Source organism: Linepithema humile, chromosome 1, assembly GCF_040581485.1.
Source record: "Linepithema humile isolate Giens D197 chromosome 1, Lhum_UNIL_v1.0, whole genome shotgun sequence".
In the NCBI taxonomy this organism is placed as follows: domain Eukaryota; kingdom Metazoa; phylum Arthropoda; class Insecta; order Hymenoptera; family Formicidae; genus Linepithema; species Linepithema humile.
In genome coordinates, this window is record NC_090128.1 from 31079598 (window position 1) to 31103042 (window position 23445).

Sequence of the window (23445 nt, forward strand, 5' to 3'; positions counted from 1 at the left end):
GAATACCGCGACGATAAAACGACGCGTCTTTGAATCGAAACCATTCATCCAACCAGTTCTGCACTTCTTCGAAATTGGCCAAGTGTAGCCCAGCCAAGCCATGCGCCATCGACCGGAACAAGTGATAATCGGAAGGGGTCAGGTCTGGTGAATACAGCGGGTGCGGTAGCAGATCCCATTTCAGCGTTTTGATGGTGTCCTGGACGATGGAAGTGCGATGGCACGGAGCGTTGTCGTGCTGCAATATTACTCGTTCGTGTCTCGTGTCCCATTCTGGCCGTTTTTCGAGCAATGCATGGTTCAAATTTATCAGTTGTTGTTGTCTTGTGTTTGCGTATCATCCAATAACGCTTGCAGATCGGCGTCCTCAAATGTTTTTGGTCTTCCGGAGCGCTCCTTGTCCTCAGTGTCGAAATCGCCACTTCTGAAGCGTTTAAACCAATCTTTACAGGTAGTTTTCGATGGTGCATGTTCGCCGTAGGCTTTCTTAAGCAAACGACCTGCTTCAGCTGCATTTTCTTTCAAGTTGAAGCAGAAAAGCAAAGCTTCCCGCAAATGCTGTTTAGTTGGCACAAAACTCGACATCTTTATTGTTAGAAAAAAAATTTTTGCGTTGCGATATGTGTTGGTATTATAACTGGTTATTGTTGACAGATGTCCAAGTTAATAAAAAAACACAACTTTAGACATGTATATCGACTACATGTATCGTTAGCGCCATTCATGTGTGAAACCCGGAAACTTAGTTGCGCACCTAGTATTAGCATTAATAATTAATCATCTAATTGCTATTTAGCGGTAATATTAGAAATATTAATTCTAGTATAATATGGAAAAAAGAATGGTAAATGTGCAAACAAACGCAAATGCCTTAGTGACAAAAAGTAAGTTGTGTGTGAACATTTAATTAATGTGTGAAAATTTAGATTATACATCTAATATAACTCCTAACTTACATAAAAATATATTTATTGGTTTTATAATTTTAATTTTGATCTCGTTAAACTAGCATAAGATAGAATATTAAATATATATTAAACAAGATGTTTAACTCATAATTTAATAAAAATTGAGGTGGTCATTCGGCAACATATAATCCAGAGCGATTCTCGCGTATTCGATTGGAGCACCATACTAAAATATTCGCGTCTATGTGTCTCGACGAGATCCTCGATCATTTCGATGATTATAAAACCAGAGAATACTCCACAACATTAATGTTCAGCGATGTTTCGGGTAGAATCCATTGAATCATTTATTTGATTTTTATATACAAATCATATATAAATTGTTTGTGAGTAACAGCACGTATATAATTTTAATTACAATTCTTGCAGGTTTTACAGATCTCACAGAAAAGTATACGAAAACTAATCTAGGCGGTCCGTCAAAGTTGACGGAAACTTTAAATAGTTACATCGGTGCAATGGTGCAGGAAATTCTCTCGCATAACGGCAATGTCCTGAAATTTTCTGGCGACGCGTTTATAGTAATGTGGAAACTCCAAGATGGAATGATTATGCGTGATATTGCGGTTGCAGAAGCAATGCTGACAGCATGTGAAATACAGAAACACTTCGGAACTTACAACACTGAGCGAAACGCTCAGAGGTTGGAAACACATTATTTATGAACTACTAAAATGCTAAAATTTAAAATTCTTGAAACTCGATGTTAAAATCACAAATTAAATTTTGCTATAAAATGCCATACAATTTTCAGACTCATACCTTTAAAAAAATTATAATAGATAACATTTTAAAGAATTAAGAATTTTGGAAAATTAATTTAATTATATTTTCTGTAGTGAAGCTTGCTATTGCTTCTGGAAAAACGTACTTTACATCTATTGACGATCCAAAGACGATGTCTTATTATGTCATCACCGGCAAGCCTGTCTGGGACGTAAAATTTGCTGAGACACTTTGTCGGTATTATCGCTTAAGCTTCCATAATTTTACACATAGTAGAAGTAGATAAAAATTATTCATTTATTTGTATATCATTTTTACATCTATTCTTAAATTTATATGCGGCAAAAAACACCGAAGGTTAATAAAAAACACACTATTTTTCTAATGTATCTATCACACTTCATTATTTTTATAGAAGTCAACACAAAATTGATATTTCATTTAGGGGTAGCGATATCCTGATGGCACCCAGTAGCTAGCAGTATGCGAATCCCAATGAATACGTTCACGAAAAATTAGCAGACGGCATACACACCTTAATCATAACCTACTCTGCAATGTGGTACCACGGCAAGACTCATGACATTCACAATGACGTTGAATCCGGTACATTATTTTATATTATATGGTGAAAAGTTTAATTTTGTCAAAAATATAAATAATTATAAAAATGGAGAGTTAATTTTGTTTTGAGTAATAATTAATTGATTGCAACAATTAGATGATGAGGGATATATCGAACAGGCACGCAAAGGCTTCCTCGATTTAACATCTTACGACGCTGATGCACTAGACACGAATCTGATGAACAATGATCGAAAATATCACAATTTTAAGCAAGTCGATTATATTCGTAAGTCATAGCAAATCTACAATCAACGTAATATTATTCATTTTTACACCATTTTGAGCAGTAGTTAAAATCTTACGATCATGCAGTAAGACCAAAGGTCATCAAGGTAGCTAAAGCGCAACTCAAAGATTCATTGAGAAGTTACATGCTCAGACCAGTCATACGATCCGTGGAAATGGACGAGCCGTTGGAACACCTTACAGAGATGAGACAAGTGGTCATACTCTTCATCAACGTCATCACGAAGAACATAAGCAAGCACGGATTAATCTTGCTCGTGAAACGCAGCTTATAAATTGGTTTGCGGGTAAATACAATTCCAGAATTATATTTCTATCTGACTTTCTTTAATTATTACAACTATATCAATAATGATATATATTTGTAAAAATATGACAAACTGCAACAATTTTATATTATGTCATTATTCAACTCTTCGGACAAAAATTAATTTATAAAAAAATCACGAAATTATTTCGAAGACGTACATAATTATTAACACTTTTGCGACCGTTATACAGGGTGTCCCATTTTAAGTGGGCACCCCGAATAACTTCAGACAAATGAATTGGTATAAAAAAAACACATTGGTTTAAAAAAAGTATGCAATTGCATGTTGCAAATTACATATTTTTTCTTGAAAGCAACTATGTGTTTTCTTTATACCAATTAATTCGTTTCATTATTTTGTGCATAAAAGTATTAAGGTAACATTCTCAAAAACTGAATGTTTTACAAGATATTTTATATTTTATGTCAAAATACTGTAATTTACAAGCCTCATAACTCGAAAAGTACTTGATAAAAAATAACTTTATTATAATGTTTTGAAAAGCTTTTGACACCAGCTATTAGATTTTGGAATCAAAAATAGGGTGTTCTATTTAAAAAAACAAAGTTGACCTCCATATGACCTTGGCATGTACACCCTAGGTTAAACTAATGTCATCATCGGATGTTCCCCTCCAAACCCAACAATGTTTGTTTAGGTCAATTTCTTTGAAAATCACTTCCTTCGAAGTTATTTGAGGTGCCCACTTAAAATGGGACATCCTGCATATTTGGTTCTGCTTGGAGCCGCTCTATTATGTTGAACTGATGTAAATAATGTATACGCATGCGTGTTATATAAAATGTCGGATCTTCTGACTTTACCAAAATATAAACGTAAAAATACGTGAACGCGAAAGTATTAATATTCTTTCTTATCAAGAATTGTTGATGAAATGCATGGATGTGTGAACAAGACGTCTCTCTTCGATAAAGACCTGATTTTTCTCTGCATATTCGGACTGCAAAGCGACAAACATGAGCTGGAATCGCAAATCGGATTGAGATGCGCCTGCAGGGTACGACAATATCTTTTGGCGATGAAGAATGTCACATCTGTGACTATCGCTGTTACCACTGGAATGACGTATTGCGGTGTAGTCGGTCATATTTTACGAAGGGAGTATACCGTGATAGGAATGTCGGTGAACAAAGCAGCGCGTTTGATGATCGCGTATAACAGTGCTCGGAATTAGTTGAACATTTCAGCCGATTTCCGCGGTATACGCCTCCTTTCTTCTTCTTACCGCGCGCGCCGCAACCGCTAGGGCCAGCGCCGCCGAGCGTTAGGAGCGGCACTATCTGATTAGGTTCTGTGAGTAGGTTCTTCTCCCTATTTATTAAAATTTTAAAAAATTTATTAAAATTTATTAAAAATAAATTTTTATTTTTAAATTTATTAAGTGGAAATATTTCAATAGATTTCTACGTCACTCATGAGGTACTAATGCTGACACGTTTTTTAAAAAGTGGTTTCTATCTACATTGTTGCATCAATTATTCATTCTCATAAAAGGCCAAGAAAATCTAATTAAGAAAATCTCTTTTATATATATTTTTTTTTTAAATTAAGAATTTATTTTTATCTTTAGTGGAATAGACCTACGAGAAAAACCACTTAAAAAAAAACGCGTCAGCATTAGTATCTCATGGGTGACGTGGAAATCTATTGAAATATTTCCACTTAATAAATTTAAAAATAAAAAATTTATTTTTAATAAATTTTTAAAAATTTTAATAAATAGGGAGAAGAACCCACTCATAATCAGATAGTGTCGCTCCTAATGCTCGGCGGCGCTGGCCCTAGCGGCTGCGGCGCGCGCGGTAAGGAGAGGAAAGAAGGCGTATACCGCGGAAATCGGCTGAAATGTTCAACTAATTCCGAGCACTGGCGTATAATAATAAAGTAAGTGAATTCCACACGAAAATAACAAGATAATATTATTCGCTTTTTACTGTATTATGTATTCCTCATAAAAAAACCTTTCAAAAACAGTTTTCCTCATTAAAAAAACCTTTTAAAAAAATTATCTTTTCAAAAAAAGTTTTTCTCATAAAAAAACCTTTCAAAAAATAGTCTTTTTAAAAAAAGTTTTCATAAAAAAACCTTTTCAAAAAAATATTTCCTCATAAAAAACTTTTCCAAAAAATTGTACTTTTAAAAAAAGTTCTATATACTAAACAAATTAAAATTTGCTATATATTCTGTCTATAAAAGAGGTGATATCAGAAAATGACGCCAAGTTTAAATAAAACCTTTCAAAAAAAGTTGTATTTATATATATTTAACCAAGCATCGATAAGACTGTATTTTAAAATGATATTTGTGCTTATATCTTATTACATAGTTGATTTTTATTAAGTATACTTTCTAAAATAATTGCATTTGTATCTAGTTATTTTTTTTATATCTGTACCTAGTTAAATAAAAAAATTTTTCAAACTTAATCAAAATAAAAAAATATTACAAAATTTCGCAAAAAACTTGGCGCTGCTATAAAATAGCCTTAAAATTTCGGCTCAGACTAGAGCAACGGAGCGGCGAGCGGCGACGTTATAGCCAATCATTTCGGCTCAGACTAGAGCAACGGAGCGGCGAGCGGCGACGTTATAGCCAATCAACTTACAATTTTACCGTAAGAACAAGAGTTTAATTGGCTATCGCGTCGCCGTTTGCCGCTCTGGTCACTTTGAGTCATTATAATACTTATGCCCGATTCCACCAACGTAGATTAACTTTAATCTCGGTTCAACTTACTCTTCACCTTTTTTTAATTCTTAGAACTAGAAAAAGATGAAGAGTAAGTTGAACCGAGATTAAAGTTAATCTACGTTGGTGGAATTGGGCATTAATCATGTAAATTTAATAATAATATTTTAAGGCTATTTTATAGCAGCGCCAAGTTTTTTGCGAAATTTTGTAATATTTTTTTATTTTGATTAAGTTTGAAAAATTTTTTTATTTAACTAGGTACAGATATAAAAAAAATAACTAGATACAAATGCAATTATTTTAGAAAGTATACTTAATAAAAATCAACTATGTAATAAGATATAAGCACAAATATCATTTTAAAATACAGTCTTATCGATGCTTGGTTAAATATATATAAATACAACTTTTTTTGAAAGGTTTTATTTAAACTTGGCGTCATTTTCTGATATCACCTCTTTTATAGACAGAATATATAGCAAATTTTAATTTGTTTAGTATATAGAACTTTTTTTAAAAGTACAATTTTTTGGAAAAGTTTTTTATGAGGAAATATTTTTTTGAAAAGGTTTTTTTATGAGAACTTTTTTTAAAAAGACTATTTTTTGAAAGGTTTTTTTATGAGAAAAACTTTTTTTGAAAAGACAATTTTTTTAAAAGGTTTTTTTAATGAGGAAAACTGTTTTTGAAAGGTTTTTTTATGAGGAAAACTTTTTCTGAAAACAATTTTTTGGAAAGGTTTTTTTTAATAAGAAAAATTTTTTTGAAAGGCTTTTTTTATGAGAAAAAGATTTTTTGAAAGGTTTTTTATGAGAAAAACTTTTTTTGAGAAGACAATTTTTTTGAAAGATTTTTTATGATAAAAACTTTTTTTTAATACAACAAGGCGTGTACTTGGCGCCCTTTTTTTACCTTTTTTTTAAAAAAAGGTTCATTTTTGTGAGATATCATTTCTTTTTTTTAGTAAAAATAATGGTAATAATAAACTTTACCAATGAGGTCCCACCACCACCCCCGTCATATTTTTTCAATACGACGGTCCTCTTTTTAACTTAACAAATCTAATAATTTTTTTATACTTCACAACATGTTTTATAAAGAAAATTATTTATGATCATAATATTTGCATTTCTAAATTATTGCATTTTTTATATATATATATAAAAGCAGATTACTTTTACTGATCAATTCTCTGTAAGAAAATAACAAAAACATCTTTAGCACCTCTAGGCCATTGTCTTTTTTTAATTAACGCATCGTCAGCTTCAATCCAAATGTTAGACATTTCTTCTCTACATATACTTGTGTAATGACCTTTTTCGATAGATGGTCCATGATAAAGTATAGCACTCATTACTTTGTACAATTGCCCAACAATTATTACTTTAGTTGTTGGAACAGCACGCAAAGTAAACTTATCTGTTTTTACTGATTTACCGTCTTGAATGGGTATTAAATGAATAACAATGATATCTCTGCTTAATGTAAATTCACTTTTAACTAATATTTCATTTTTGGTACAATTTTTGCATGATTCGTTGTTCAATTGACACCAAAAATGGGAAAATGTTAAGTTTAATAACTCATTAAGATCATAAGTTTGTTTCTTGCATTTATTTATTGGAATTGAAATAAAAATATTATTATTAACAATAGTTTTTGTATAATTACAACTTTTGCATTGTTTAATGGTAGTAACTTGATGCTCTATTAAACTTTTTATACTATCGTATTTTGTACATAGAGCTGTAAAGAATTCACATGCATCTCGTTTAACACTTTTGGAAAAATACTCTCCTAAAGATTGCCGTATAACGTATGTATTCAAGTTGTGCACTTTATTTTCATAATGACACATTAATACATTTAAATCGTTTAGTTTATCATAATCGGCTATTTGTTTTCTAATAGAATTTAAATGTAACAAACATTGTAATACTGCATTTGCATAACATGAAACTTCATCTACATTTTGGAAACCATACATGTTCCAAGTAATATTTTTTCGCACCTTCTCATGTGACTCTTGAATAGAATTAACTATTTTTGGCACTGCCCATAAAACATCTTTTATTCTACGATATCGCTCTTTTACAAGAGAAATAGTTTTTGTTTCTGTATTGTTTAATCGTTTTAATCGATTATATTCAATAATAGCTTCTTCACTAGCTGTTATAGATGAAGGATCAAAATTAATCAAATGTAACCTATCTAAAGATGTTAGTCGTGACAAAGCAACGTAAATTTGACCATGACTAAATACAGAATTACCTATATCCATAATAGCATTCTGCAAACTCAATCCTTGGCTTTTATGAATAGTAATTCCATAACTCAGAGACAATGGAAATTGTTCTCTAATAACATACACTCTATCCATTACCTCAAATTTAACACTTACTCTTTGAATTAAATATTCCGAACCTGATGGTAAAAGAAGTTTAATGCTTTCTACGCGATCGGTAGATATATCTTGTACAATTGAAATCACTTGAGCAATCGTGCCATTTACGAGACCTAAAGTAGCATCTATGTTACGTCTTATCATAACTTTTGCTCCAATTTTTATAGTAATACGTTTCGAAAGCCCAGCTGTTTTAGAGTTGTCCTCATCATTATTTTCCAATACCTTTAACACTTTCTTTTTTACATATGGACTACACTTGACCGTATCTTCAGCAACTAATACTATTTCTTTCGAAGGAATACGACTTAACATTGCAGCGTTTAAAACATCACACATGTGACAAGTAGGCAGCAAACAAACAGTATCTGATGTCATATTATTAATAAAATTACACAATTCGTTTAATCTAGACTCGAAGGAATCTCCCTCAAAAGATATCTTTCTCTTTTGTAGAATGTCAGAATCGGATTTTGTTAGTAAACCAATACGAACTCTCGATAACAATTCACGGTAAGATCCATCTCCTTTCTGACGCATATTAATTGTTAATTCATCATAATTAAATAATGTTGTCCACAAATTGCAACTCCTAAGCAACCGAAATATTTATCTATCTTTTCCTTTGAGAAGTTTGCAAAGATAAAATCTTCACGTACAGGAGGTAATTGAAGTAAATCTCCAAGCAAAAGAATATGCTTTTTTCCAAACCAACCATCGTCGCAATCGCTTGTGTCAAATATTTCACACAATCGAAGATGTATGTACATAAAAGTCAAATTAGATATTGTTACGTCCTGATCAGACTTCACGATTCTTTTCTTTTTATTAAATACCAGACCTAGTAAACACGGGACCAACAAAAAACTTTTAAAGAATATTATAACGCCAGAGCTGTTTTTCTCACGAGACACCATGAGCTCGAACTTTCTCACAGAGAAAAATAGCAAGGGGGATAGATATTTGAAAATACCTTGGTCGGTCAGCGTGCCTATCGTCGTCAGAAAAATCATAAAAGTCAAAACTTGCGGTAACCGGAGTCTTTAGTCGACTCCAGATGTTTAAAGTAGGAAATAAAAACTGGCACTAGCTAGCCATATACTTGGATTCTGCCTACGGGAACCCTAATAGATAGGATTTTACCGAGTGACGATCGGGTAATGACCACAGTCGCACGCCTAGAAGGCATGACACCTGATACGGTGCACGTGTTCAGTAGGTCTGGGAAACCGAGATGCATTAATCGCACTCTCCACGCGACCCCAGGGCCACGCGACAGTCGTAAACTGTCAAATTTATTAGATCAGTGACCCAAGGCCTCGCGAACTCATATACCGATTCTCAACCCTCCAATCCGAAAGCCGGGAATCGGGGCAAGCACCTCTATAGACCACCCTTCATTCCGTCGTACGGTCTAAAGACTACGCCCACCTAGATCAACCGACACTGAGATGCACCCCACCTATACTAATTAACACCAACCGGGTTACGCCACCTCAAAAACCTACCCCCATCGCATATGGACCCGAAACGACGCTATTCCTTATTCGTTAGGGCCCCTTTCTTCCTACCCCCATTCCAAGTAACTTAATTACCTAAACCTAATCCTATTAGTTAAAAATGACGCCATCCTCCCCCACATTAAAAATCTTCTCACAAGACTAATTCCTATTCGATCCCCGCTTCAAAAACCTAAGATTTTCCAAATGGATCCACCCCAAGGAAAGGGTATAAAAACCCGTGTTTTGGTGGCTCCAAGCGCAACTATACACAATCACACACAGTTTTTCAAGCAGTTTGCGCAGTTATTCCGTTTAGCTCAGTTTCTCGAAACAGTTTTTCGAGTAGTTCGGGGGCGCGAATCAAAGAGTAAAATCAGTTGATACTTTGTCGCGACCATCTCGTGGTGCATCTCAAGTAGAAGACTCATCACCCTGACGACACCATCCCGCAGTAGGGTGCCCACTCGTTTACAAAAGGGTCCGACGCCTATACAACACCTTCCCTCAACGGGGCGCCTGCTCAGAACCACCGAACATATTCAACGCGATCCGAAACTACTCTGCAACGAGTAAGTCAGTTCATTTCTCTTTATTTTATTATTTCTTCTGTCCTCCCTCCGGAAAAATAATCCACATACACACACACACACACACACATTTGTAAAGAATACACAAAATAAAATTATTAGCACCTGCGATTAAGAATTAAGTTTTTGTATCCTAATTATAAATTCAATCAAATTAAAATGTTGTCTTTAATAAATTAAACTTTTGTTCTTTTTCATTTAACCACACCCTCCTCGTTCGTCACCCCCCCTCACACCTTCCCTCTCAAATTGCGCACAAAGGTTCCGCCCCGGGTAATAGGGATTCAATTCCTTGACCCAAAAAGGGAACCACGAGCGGTTGACTTGTTGACGGAGTAAAAACGACTCTTCCAGTCGCTGACCCGTCGCAAGTCCTAAACGTGCCGCTCGGCTCGTGCGGTCAGGTCCGTTTACGTCGATCGCCGAGCCCAACGAAAAAAATTCTACATCTATCAGGACGTAACAGACTTGATAGAAAGAATAAAAATTGGGGGCTCGTCCGGGATGAAAAGTGCAATTTTTGAGAGGTAGGAATGACAACGAGGTCTAACTCCGATAAAGATAAAATAGAAGAACAATTTAATGCCGCAATAAAAAGCAAAAAGAAAACTAAATCAGACACATTAGATACACTTTACACATCCACTCCAGCAGCCTCCTCCGCTCGCGTCCCTAAACAAATTAAATTCAACGCTAACGAACCTGAAATTGAAGCGTTTTTAGTGGAACCTAGTGCTCCCGAGTACGATTCCGACGATTCTGGTGACGAGACTATTAGACCGTGTGGTGAGAACGAACATTTAAATTTTAAACTAAGTCCAAGTGACAGTAAAAGGGTGAAAAATATGGCGCAAGGTAATCCGTTTGCTACCCTAAAATACGCGGTCGAAGCCGTTCCATTTTTCGACGGAAAAAATATCCCATTAAATTATTTTATCGAAGGATGCGAAGAGGCAAAGTCTATGTTGCCCCATGAAGCAGAGCCTCAATTTACTAAAATTTTACGAACGCGAATAGTAGGCGAGGCGCGACGAACAATTAGAGATCAAGATTTCGAAACAGTAGCTCAGTTAACTAAATATCTAAAACAAATTTACGGCGGATCTAAAAATGTGTATCAGTTACAGGGAGAATTAGGAAACGTATATCAAAAGAATGACGAGGATGTCGTCACTTATGCTAATCGTGTAAAACTCTTAGGAAAACAGATACGAGAAGCCTATCGTAGTTCAGAACACGCGTTAACAGATCACGACGTGCGAGCATCTTTAGAAAAAGACATGTGTAAATGTTTCATCCGAGGCCTAAAACCCGAAATCGAGCAGAGGATCGCTCGAAACTTAGACGTACAGGCGACTGTAACAGATGCCCTACGCATAGAAAGAGAGCTTCGTGCTATTACAGATTTACGACATGGACCTGCTAACTCCGACCGAAATAATGTACAGGAAAATCGTTCCAGAATTTGTCAAATTTGCTTTAAAATTGGCCACTCAGCAGCTAATTGTAGGAAACTTATGCAAATGGCAGACTCTTTTAAACAAAATAATTTAGGCACTGAAATCTTAATTTGCCAGATTTGTAAAAAACGCGGACATAGTGCAGAAAAGTGTCGATTACGTGATCCTCAAGCTCAACGATCAATAAATATGGTGCAGGAAAATACCATAAAATGTCAATTATGTTTTAAACCGGGTCATAATGCAAAAAATTGCCGCCTAAATAATTCTAATAACCAAATAAGTAATTTTAACAATAAGATCTCCATAATTTGCCAGTGGTGCGACCGACCGGGCCATTCTGCCAATAATTGTTGGAAAAAACAAAACGAGCAAACAAATCTTAATAATCAAAACAGAATTATCTGTCAAATTTGTAATAACTTGGGCCATACAGCTAAAAACTGCCGTTCAAATCCTAATCAACCAGCAAATTCTGCTGACGGAACGTTTTGCCGTTATTGTAAAGAAAACGGGCACCTAATTGAAAATTGTCAATTGCGCATTGCAAGTAATAATCGTAAAAGAGAAGGAAACACGGGAAATGGGAACGGCCCCTCGAAATCGGGCGTACCGCAGGGGTCCGACCAGACCTTACGCCCGTCGACCTCACAAAAAAATGCGTAAAAAGTGACCCTTCGGAAATTCGGCCCGTAACTGTAAATCTTAACAAACAGAGTCGCGTACCTACTGTCCAAATAAAAATTAACGAAATGATTTTGCCCATAACTTTTATGCTAGACACAGGTTCCGGTCCTAACATAATTAAGGAAAATTTTGTGCCTCAAAATTTAAATATTAATTATAATAACGTTTTACAGTTAAATGGTATAAATAATTACCCCGTTTATACACTCGGAGAAATCGCTCTTACTCTTTTCGGCGAGTCAGTAAAATTCCACATAGTAGCCGATGACTTTCCGATTACGCAATCAGGAATATTAGGAAACGATTTCTTTAAACAAACAGCTTCAACTATCGATTACGCACACGAACGACTAAACGTTTTTGAAAACTGCGTGACATTTTCTTCTCCAGAAACTATCGTAGCATCACCCAGATCAGAATCCTTGTTTTACGTGAGAATAAAAAATCCAGAAATAAAAATAGGTTATTTACCAAAAATCAAATTAGCGCACGGAATATATTTGGGAGATACTATCGTGGAAAACGTGTCGGGAAAAGCTTATTTGAATGTCATAAGCACTTTGGACGAAGAGGTTGAAATTCGAGTACCTACCCTTCGACTCAGGCCCCTGAGTGAACTGCTCGACGACCATAAAATTGATCTTAACCAGGATAGTTTAAGGAAAACGCGAGAGACAACAATACAACCTGAAAGCGACGAAACTCTTAAGATGCAAAATGAATTTAACAACGATGAATTCGACGATAGAAACATTAATAACGTTAACATTATTAATAATAATGAAAAATTCGAAGATGGTAATAAAAATAAAGCTAAGATCAAAGTGAACAAAAATGATAACGTGTCAAATAATAAAATTAAAAAAGAAATTAAAAATAAAGATAAAATCAAAGGTAAAGATAAAAATAACGCCGAAAAAAAGAATGATCCTGAAGGTAGAGAGGGAAGTTGTCAAACCCCTCCAAAATTATTAAACAATTCCAAAAACGGGGAGGAAAGCCGTCGAACCTCGTCAAAAGAAATGAGTGATTCTATATCCTTTGAAGGGAAAGGTTTCCATACTTTTCCGAATCATCAAATCATTCCCGGAGAGGGAAGTTACCAAACCTCTCCAGACCCCGTCGGTTGCGAGGAGGGAAGTTACCAAACCTCGCTACGCAATTCGGCACAATCTTCTTTTAAAAATTTAAAAGGGAGAAGTTTTCTATCCTCCCTAAAAGATATAAAATTTCCAAAGGTTGGATCACTCTCGAAAAATAATGGAAAAGAAAATCAGGATACATATGTAACAATTGAAGAGCTACTGGATAAAATCCAACATTTTAATCCAAAAATAACGATTAATGACAGTATTAAGAGTAAAAATAAACCATCTTCGAAAATTTTGACGTTATCGAAAATTAGGACTCAGGAAATGATAGATAAATTTATGCGCAGGAGGAAATCTAAACATAAACATGAAAATGTGAAAAAATTAGTAAAAGATTGCATGGAGAAGTTAACTCCGCATGAAAATCTAAGTCAAGACGCTGTTAACACTCCAGTCCGTAGCAAGTGTCTAGTAGTAGCAGAAAAATCTGGAAAGGATCGTCTTACAGAAATCGTCGACCTACTACGTTTGGAACACTTAAACGCACGAGAAAAAGAAGGCATAATAAGGCTTATTACACAGAGTCAAGACCGATTTCACATACCTGGAGAAAATTTAACTGCCACTCAAATATTACAACATCAAATTTCAACAACGGATGATCGACCGATAAACACGAGGCAATATAGATTTCCGCAATCTCATAAGGAAGAGATAAATAAACAAGTAGAAGAACTGCTGACAGGAGGTATAGTTAAACCTTCGCAATCACCGTATAATACACCCATATGGATAGTACCCAAAAAGGAAGACTCGAAAGGAAATAAACGCTGGAGAATGGTTTTAGATTTTCGAGCTTTAAACGATAAAACAATCGGAGATGCTTATCCATTACCGAATATTGTCGATATTCTTGATCAATTAGGAGGAGCGCAATACTTCTCCGTATGTGATTTAGCTTCCGGATTTCATCAAATAAAAATGGATCCTGCAGATGGCCATAAAACTGCTTTCACCACTCCTTTTGGACATTATGAATTCGATAGAATGCCTTTTGGATTAAAAAATGCACCTGCTACTTTTCAACGTTTAATGGATCTAGTATTATCAGGACTACAAGGCCAGGAATTATTTGTTTATATGGACGACATCGTTATTTACGCCGCCTCATTGGAAGAACACGAAAGGAAATACAATTTATTAATTGAAAGGCTTCGAAAGGCCAATTTAAAATTACAACCGGACAAATGTGAATTCTTAAAAACAGAAGTAACTTATCTAGGGCACATAATTAGTAAAAATGGAGTTAAACCTGATCCTAAGAAGTTAGAAGCAGTAAAATTATTTCCTAGGCCCAAAACACCAAAAAACATTAAACAATTTTTAGGACTCGCTGGATATTATAGACGATTTATACCGAATTTTTCAAAACTGGCAAAACCATTAACTAATTTGTTAAAAAACGATACACGATTTGAATGGACGATTACTCAAGAAGAATCTTTCGAAATATTGAAACAATTATTATGTAAAGAGCCCGTATTGCAATATCCTGATTTTTCAAAACCATTTATTTTAACAACGGATGCTTCTGGGATAGCAGTAGGAGGAATATTATCGCAAGGAGAAATAAATAAGGATCGTCCAGTGGCTTATGCATCTCGTACTTTAACAGATAACGAACTGAAATACGATACATACAAAAAGGAAGCATTAGCAATAGTTTATTGCGTTAAACATTTTCGACCATACTTATATGGACGAAAATTTACACTGGTAACCGATCACAAGCCTTTAATGTGGTTTAAGAATGCTCAAGATGCGAACATGAGAATATTACGATGGAGACTAAAATTAGCGGAATACGATTATGAAGTGGAATATAAAGCAGGTAAAATGAATGTAAACGCAGATGCATTATCACGAAATCCTATAAACCTTGAAGAAGTCGATTGTAAACCAGTTAGAAAGGGCAGACAGAAACGAAAAATCTTTAAAAATGCTAAAACAACCTTAAAAACGCAAAGAGAATTTGACGAAGAAGAAGATAATTATAAATTGTATCTCTCCGATTCTTCAGAGGAAGATGATAATTACGAACTACGCCTCTCTGACACTGAAGAAAATGATAATTACAAATCGCATCTTTCTGATAGCGAGGAAGAAAATTACGAATTACATTTTTCCGACACCGAAGAAAACGAAAATGCAATTAAAAATAATACAGACTCGATACCATTTACCCAAGAAGAATTAGATGAACCAAATCAACAAATAATAGAGAGAGCATTAATTCACAGTCCACCTACACATGACAAAATACTAACAAGAAGTCGGACAGCACGACGTCGAATTACCGATCAAGATAATTTAATAAAAGAGCAAATAGACGATAACATTATATTGTTAGACGATAGAAATGATCCGCCTGATAAAGAAAACAGTGATGAAGACGAGGAACAAGAAAATATAGACAATAACCAAGAGATCAATATCAAAAATTATAGTAAACCCACTATTAATAATCAGCAAATAATAAAAAATAATATAATTGAATCTCGCGATCTATTATTCTTACGTAAAGACAACATAGCATATTTTGTTGATACAAACGGTAAACCTTTAGATTCCGGTTCGCAAAAGTTATTCGAACGAAACAAACTTCCAAATTTAAATAATCTTATGTTAAATCAACCTAAAACCATTAAAATAAAAAATTATTATCATATAATATTGCCGATAAGCGAAGAACAACGAGAAGGCCCAACATTAACTTTATCTCGAATCATAACCGCTTTAAATAACTTAAAAGAAACTGTTGAAAATTTAAAAATTGAAACACTTAGTATTGCTAAAACGGATTTTATTAACAATGTACCGTGGAACAATGTCAAAAATCAGCTACAATTAATATTCCTTGACGCACCAATTAAATTAATTATTTGCAATGGATTAGTTAAATATCCACCTAGAGATCTACGACCAATAATAATAGGAGAAACGCACTGTTTACCCACTGGGGGACATCGCGGAGTAACTAAAACGTATAATAGAATCAAACATAATTATTACTGGGAAAATTTAAAACAGATGTACAGCGTTTTATCCAACAATGTTTACATTGCCAATTAAAGAAACTAGTTCGCGTAAAAACCAAACAACCTATGATAATTACCGATACACCCGGATCATCTTTCGATAAGGTCGCCATGGATATCGTAGGACCTTTGCCTAAAACCGAACGTGGCAATGAATATATCTTAACTCTACAAGACCAACTCACTAAATTTAGCATGGGAATACCGTTATCCGACCAAACTGCCGAAACGGTAGCCGAAGCTTTCGTCGATCGATTTATTTGTGTATTCGGTTCTCCGAAAGCAATTTTAACAGACCAGGGTAGAAATTTTATCAGTGACTTAATGAAAAAGGTAGCTAAAATATTTAAAATTCGTAAATTCCGTACAACCGCATTCCATCCTCAATCAAACGGCTCATTAGAAAGATCACATCACGCATTAGGAGAATATTTAAAACAATATGCAAGAGAACAAAAACAGTGGGATAGATGGATAAGTCTCGCGATGTATAATTATAACACTAGTGTACATGAAGCAACTAAACACACGCCTTACGAATTAATCTTCGGCAAAATAGCACGAATTCCGTCAAATGAACCTTTAGCATCTGGCGATAAATTAGCAACTTACAACGAATATCTTGTAAATCTAGTTAGTCAACTCCACGCAATTCAGAAAAATGCCCGAGAAAACGTTGTCGAAGCAAAAATTAAATCGAAAAGACACTATGATAAAAAGATAAACCCACAAACATTCAAACTTGGTGATCAAGTCTTTTTATTAAAAGGCCCTAAACCTGGCAAATTTGGAGATCAATACACAGGACCCCATGAGGTCTTAGAAATATTGAATAGAAATAACGTAAGAATTAAAATAAAAAAGAACAGTCGCGTTGTACACCCTAATCGCCTACGAATCTCACACATCAAACCAACTCCTAATAATTAAGTAATTTTATTATTATTAATTAAAATAAGTAACTATAAAAAAAATATATATAAATATATTTTACACAAAAAAAAAATTTTATAAATAAATAAATGATAAATTGATTAGCAAATAAGGAAATAAGTAATAACAACAAGCTTGACAATTAAAGGTGCGCTATATTAATATACCTTAGACGTGCTAAATTTCAGATGGATCTCCGAGGATTTTTAATAATCGCCGTGCTAAATTTTTGGTTACGCGGCACTAAAGGCATAATAGGATATGACTGCGGATCTGCATCGACGAACATTACGACTCTATCATTACTGGGGATAGAGGAATGTGATATACCACAGCCAGAAGTAGCAGCTCAAAAGATTTATATACAATTGCTACAAATTAACGAATTTACCTCCGCGAGAGTTATACAATGCAAAATAGAAATAGACAGATTAATCAGGAGATGCGGAATGTTCTCTCACTCCATGGACGTGTACAACGGAAAGCACGCGTATATAGAAGAGGTATCAAGAGACGCCTGCCAACGAATGCATATGTATGGTACTTACGAAATCGGGAATACTCGAATAACAGGATTGAAATCCAATCAAACTGCAACACGACCGGTAACACTGGCCGGACACGTGAACAATGATGGCACCTGTTCCGGAACAACGTATTGCGATCCATTTGGCACATGGGAAAAAGCCGTGGTACTCGCAACCATAAAAATTACACTACAGGATTATATAGCTGACGTGAAGATAAACACGAACCGAGTCCAACTGAGGTCTGGAGTGACCTGCGCGTTGAGCGCAACACATTGCACTGACATCGAGGGTGGGGATACCTACTGGGCATCCATGCCCACGGATACTTGCAGGTTCGGCACTTATGGAGTATTATATGAAGGATATGCACACAGAATAATAGACGTCGTCAACAAACAACAGCAAATTGTTTATTCCATGACTACAGAAGACACAGTTTTTGCATTGGCAAGCAGAGACTCCTATTCGACTTGTGGATACACTCTTTTCCACACGAAACATCCAAAATTAGTAATTTTCGAAACTTCACCAGGCGTAGCAATTTTTAAAAAGGAATCACGCATAGCTAATTTGGACATCTTCACCTATATGAACTCTAAATTTGTATATGTAGAGAAACATGTGCGGACTCAATTTAGTGAACTATACAAGAATATTTTACTGCAACAATGTCAGCTCGAACAAAAAATATTACACAATTCATTAGCCATAGCCACCCAATCGCCGGATGTCTTCGCTTATCACTTCATGAAGGGACCAGGATACATGGCCTTACTAGCTGGCGAAGTAATACACATAGTAAAATGTGTGCCTGTCGAAGTAAGAGTAGCACACACCGAAGAATGCTATGATCAATTGCCTGTGACGCGAGAAAACAGAACACAATTTTTAACACCGCAAACCCATATACTGTTACGACAAGGAACGCAGATTACGTGCAATTTATTCGCACCACCCATGTATCTTCTGGGAGATGCATGGTATAGACTCACTCCCAAACCAATACATACAGTACCGCCGATGACCATGAAACCGATGACAACACCGAGCTGGAAATACATTAGCCCCGGATCACTTGCTACCAGCGGCATATATACTGAAAGAGATTTAAGGGGATGCTGGAGTGGCAGCCGAACTCCGACGCGAAAGCGCCATCATTTCGATGGTACTAAAAATGAAGCGACATTATCGGCGTAGCCTACGCCGCGTAGGTCCGTGTGTACGCATTTGTTTGTAGTGGTAACTCACTACACTGACGTGTGGTCTGTGTACGTGTGTCATCGGAAGTTTGTAAACAAACGATGCTTGCGCTTGTTTCCTCGACTGAAATTTCGTCGCAAGGCTGCAATATAATGTCCGAGAAAACATAGGCGTATACAAGGTGTCAAATAAATACAAACTAAATATGACAAAATAATAAATGAAAAATATACATATAATACTATATATATCACTGAAGAAAAATGTCTTATACTTTTCTTATTTTTATCCTTATATAATTAATACAAAGTTAATTATTATTTATTGAGTATACAGATATTGAACATAATTATCTTTATTTTGTATTTTATAGAATAATGATAAAAGTGTTTTACATATCTTATATTTTATATATATACTGAATACATTTTTTGAATATTGTAATATGCATTTATCGTTTCAGTCATTATGCTATGAAATCCAAAATAAAGATAACTACATATTTGTGCAATATGTGTGTATACGTTTAAATTAATTAATTATTTAATTAATTTATATACTTATTTATTTTGTACTTATTACATAAGGAAAAAAAGGAAATAACTTTCTTTTTTTTAGTTATATGTACAGTACACACACATAATACTGTACATATCACTAAAAAAAGAAAGTTATTCTTTCCTTTTTTCCTTATGTAATAAGTACAAAATAAATAAGTATATAAATTAATTAAATAATTAATTAATTTAAACGTATACACACATATTGCACAAATATGTAATTATCTTTATTTTGGATTTCATAGCATAATGACTGAAACGATAAATGCATATTACAATATTCAAAAAATGTATTCAGTATATATATAAAATATAAGATATGTAAAACACTTTTATCATTATTCTATAAAATACAAAATAAAGATAATTATGTTCAATATCTGTATACTCAATAAATAATAATTAACTTTGAATTAATTATATAAGGATAAAAATAAGGAAAGCGACATTAATTATATATAATATATAGTCTATATTATTATATGTGTCAAATGTTATATTTTCATTTTTACTTTATATTTATTACACATTGTATATGTCTATTTCGTTTCGTACATTGGAGCCTTGTGATGGAATTTGAGTCCAAGAAAAATATGTGCGAATATTTGTATAATATTTTATGATATAATATATATTATATTATAATATAATATATATTATAATATAATATATATAATATAATATATATTATAATATATATTATTATTATATAATATAATATATATTATATTTTATAATATTTTTATGCGCCCGTCCAAGCATCCGTCAACGTGCTACAGCCCGTGCAGGGGAATCAACCGCATGGAAAATTAAACGCATTAAATAAAGTAAGTAATAAAATTAAATTGTAGCATCTGTGTGAATGAATGTGCGTGCATGTGTATTCGCGAGTGTATGTGCGTGCATGCGTATTCGCGAGTGTATGTGCGTGTATGTCCGTGCATGCGTATTCGCGAGTGTATGTGCGTGTATGTCCGTGCATGCGTATTCGCGAGTGTATGTGCGTGTATGTCCGTGCATGCGTATTCGCGAGTGTATGTGCGTGTATGTGCTTGCATGCACAATTAATTATATAAAATGTTAAATTTAATATTATATGTGTTTTTAAATATAATATTTTCTTCTGTTTGCAGCGGATTCACAACATTATAAGGAAGAAATTGCGCACGGTGCAGAAGAGGACACAAGGCAGGACACCACCACCACCACCACCAGCAGCACCATCACCACCTCAATGGCATATTTCGTGCGCTCCGCCGTATGTTACGACATACTCCACACACGCTCCAGCGTACAGTATTGCGTCACCATGTATTCCTCCGTGGCCACCACGATATCCACCGCCGGGACCACCATCGTATCTACCGCCGGGCCCACCATCGTATCCACCGCCGGGCCCACCATCGTACGGTGCACCATACCACCAGCCTTCGGCGTACAATCCATATGGATATTATTGGTAATTTTGTTCTATTCTATTCGTATTCTATTTCGTATTTCGTTATTTCACATCACATTTTGCGTTGTAAACTTCGGTCAATTATCATTAATTACAATATTGGTTTATTGTAATTATATTTTGCGCTATTTCTGTGATTTTAGTTTATTCGCAGCAAACATAAGATATATTAGACACAACGCAAAATGTGATGCGATTGAAAAGAGATTTGACGTGTAATATTTTTATGAAAACATGCAATGTTTTGAAAAAGAAACTGAAACGATAAGCATTATATAGTTTTGTATTTTTTGTTGAAATGTGCGATACATGTGCGATGTATTTTATTTCATTTATTATATGTATAACAAAATCTCTTTTCAATCGCATCACATTTTGTGTTATAAACTTTGGTCAATTATCATTAATTACAATATTGGTTTATTGTAATGATTTTTTACACTATTTCTGTGATTTTAGTTTATTCGCAGCAAACATAAGATGTATTAGACACAACGCAAAATGTGATGCGATTGAAAAGAGATTTGACGTGTAATTAGTATTTTTATGAAAACATGCAATGTTTTGAAAAAGAAACTGAGACGATAAGCATTATATAGTTTTGTATTTTTTGTTCAAATGTGCGATACATGTGCCATGTATTTTATTTCATTTATTATATGTATAACTCTTACTCGGACTATTATTGTATTATTTATATGAAAAAAATGTATTATAAAAATTTTTTTATACGTTATGTATAATGGAAATTTAATGGAAATTTAGAATTAGAATAAAACAATTCTATTTCTGCAAAAATGTTGTCTTATTATCCTATAAACCCCCATAAATTCCTATAAACTTGTTTCAAAGTTTTGTAATGTGTTAGTCAATGTTATTTTACAAATGTCATTGTATAAATGTCAATGAGTCATGCATTTCTTGTATATGAAATAAATATGTAGAGATTTTAATGTACAGATATGGTTAAATTAATATTGTGTAAATTATTCTATGATTTTGAAATGTTTAATGTTAATACAATCATAATATGTAAAAATTTTAAAAATAGTTCTATTTTTACGAATAGGAATGCTTTTATAATGTGTTCAATTAGTACAGTTTTTCTTTCACTGTATCTTACACAATATTTAATTGAATCATATCTCTACATTAAAATCTCAACATATTTATTCTATATACAAGAAATAAATGATTCATTGACTACAATGACATTTGTAAAATAACATTGAATAACATTAATTATATATATATCAAATATGTATCTATATAAATTCTCTATATATAATTTATATTGTTCAATTTAAAAGTGCACTGTATCTTATACACAATATTATTTTACAATCTCTCTTTCTCTCTCTCTCTCTCTCTATATATATATATTGTGTATAATATTGTGTATAAGGTACAGTGCAATGAAAACTGTACAAATTGAACGTATAAAATCATTTTTCTTCGTAACACAAACCTCTATATATTTATATATATATATATATATATATAGAGAGAGAAAGAGAGAGAGAGAAAGAGAGAGAGAGAGAGAGAGAGAGAAAGAGAGAGAAATAGCATATGTACATATTAGGTTAGTTATGTGTCCACACACACATTTATCCGTATAATATATGTATAATATATATGTATATAATAAACTAAAATGTACTAAATGACGGGTAAATGTGTGTGTAGACACATAACTAACCTAATATATACATATACTACTTTATGACACTGAGAACTGTATAGCGCCTCTATCCCAAAATCCCGGAACTAATCTATTGCCCTTTTTTACCTCATTATCGTCTATATTGCACGCATGCTTTGCATAAACTCTAATTCAGGAAACATTTTTAGACTACATCTCTGAACTCAATTCTAACAGTTCCCTATTAATCTTTGATATATTCTCTTTCGGCCGGAATGTTAATTTTGCACCTGCAAGCTGTATAATTTTTATATTAAACAAATATTTGTATGCACCGACAGCTTGTCGGTAAAATTTCCAAATTTTTTCTGTTTTTTGTTTTAAATGTTATACCAGCCGATTCTTTAGCATGTATACTTTAATCACCTAAAAGGATTTGTAATTCTATACATGCAATAAAAAAATTTTCTTAAACTACGAAATTAATTTTTCGTCGGTAAAACAGTACTACTCCAGCATCGCCTTAAGCGATCTCAGGGATCATATTATGTTTCCTGCTGAGAGACCCGCAATGTTAAACACCTTGGCCAGAGGAATGATGGGCCACTCTACGATTATGCACGATGGAGGATCTTTTGCAAACTTCCTAGATGAGGCATCAGTTGAAAAAATAGCTATCTCGGCATGGCAGAAATTTTGGAA

At 33.9% G+C, this 23445-nt stretch overlaps 3 protein-coding genes and 1 long non-coding RNA gene across 4 annotated transcripts in view; 3 read left to right on the forward strand and 1 right to left on the reverse strand.

The window, feature by feature from the left end:
* LOC136997203 (uncharacterized) overlaps positions 1-23445 on the forward strand; it is a 228001-nt gene that overhangs the window by 94555 nt on the left and 110001 nt on the right. The gene's annotated exons all lie outside the window — the stretch shown is intronic.
* LOC136997181 (adenylate cyclase type 10-like) lies at positions 830-4292 on the forward strand. The gene is made up of 7 exons (XM_067347627.1): positions 830-844; positions 1241-1611; positions 1776-1977; positions 2174-2300; positions 2416-2547; positions 2634-2824; positions 3756-4292. Exons 1-7 carry the CDS (start codon positions 830-832, stop codon positions 4071-4073), a joined length of 1356 nt encoding a protein of 451 aa, XP_067203728.1. The 3' UTR covers positions 4074-4292.
* Positions 6775-9426, reverse strand: LOC136997188 (ATP-dependent DNA helicase PIF1-like). The gene is made up of 3 exons (XM_067347643.1): positions 7262-9426; positions 6893-7030; positions 6775-6782 (listed from the first exon to the last, which is right to left on the reverse strand). The coding sequence occupies exons 1-3, from the start codon at positions 8532-8534 to the stop codon at positions 6775-6777; spliced, it is 1419 nt and encodes a 472-aa protein (XP_067203744.1). The 5' UTR covers positions 8535-9426.
* LOC136997484 (uncharacterized) lies at positions 16423-19511 on the forward strand. Its single transcript, XM_067348389.1, has one exon. The coding sequence runs from the start codon at positions 17541-17543 to the stop codon at positions 19077-19079; it is 1539 nt and encodes a 512-aa protein (XP_067204490.1). The 5' UTR covers positions 16423-17540; the 3' UTR covers positions 19080-19511.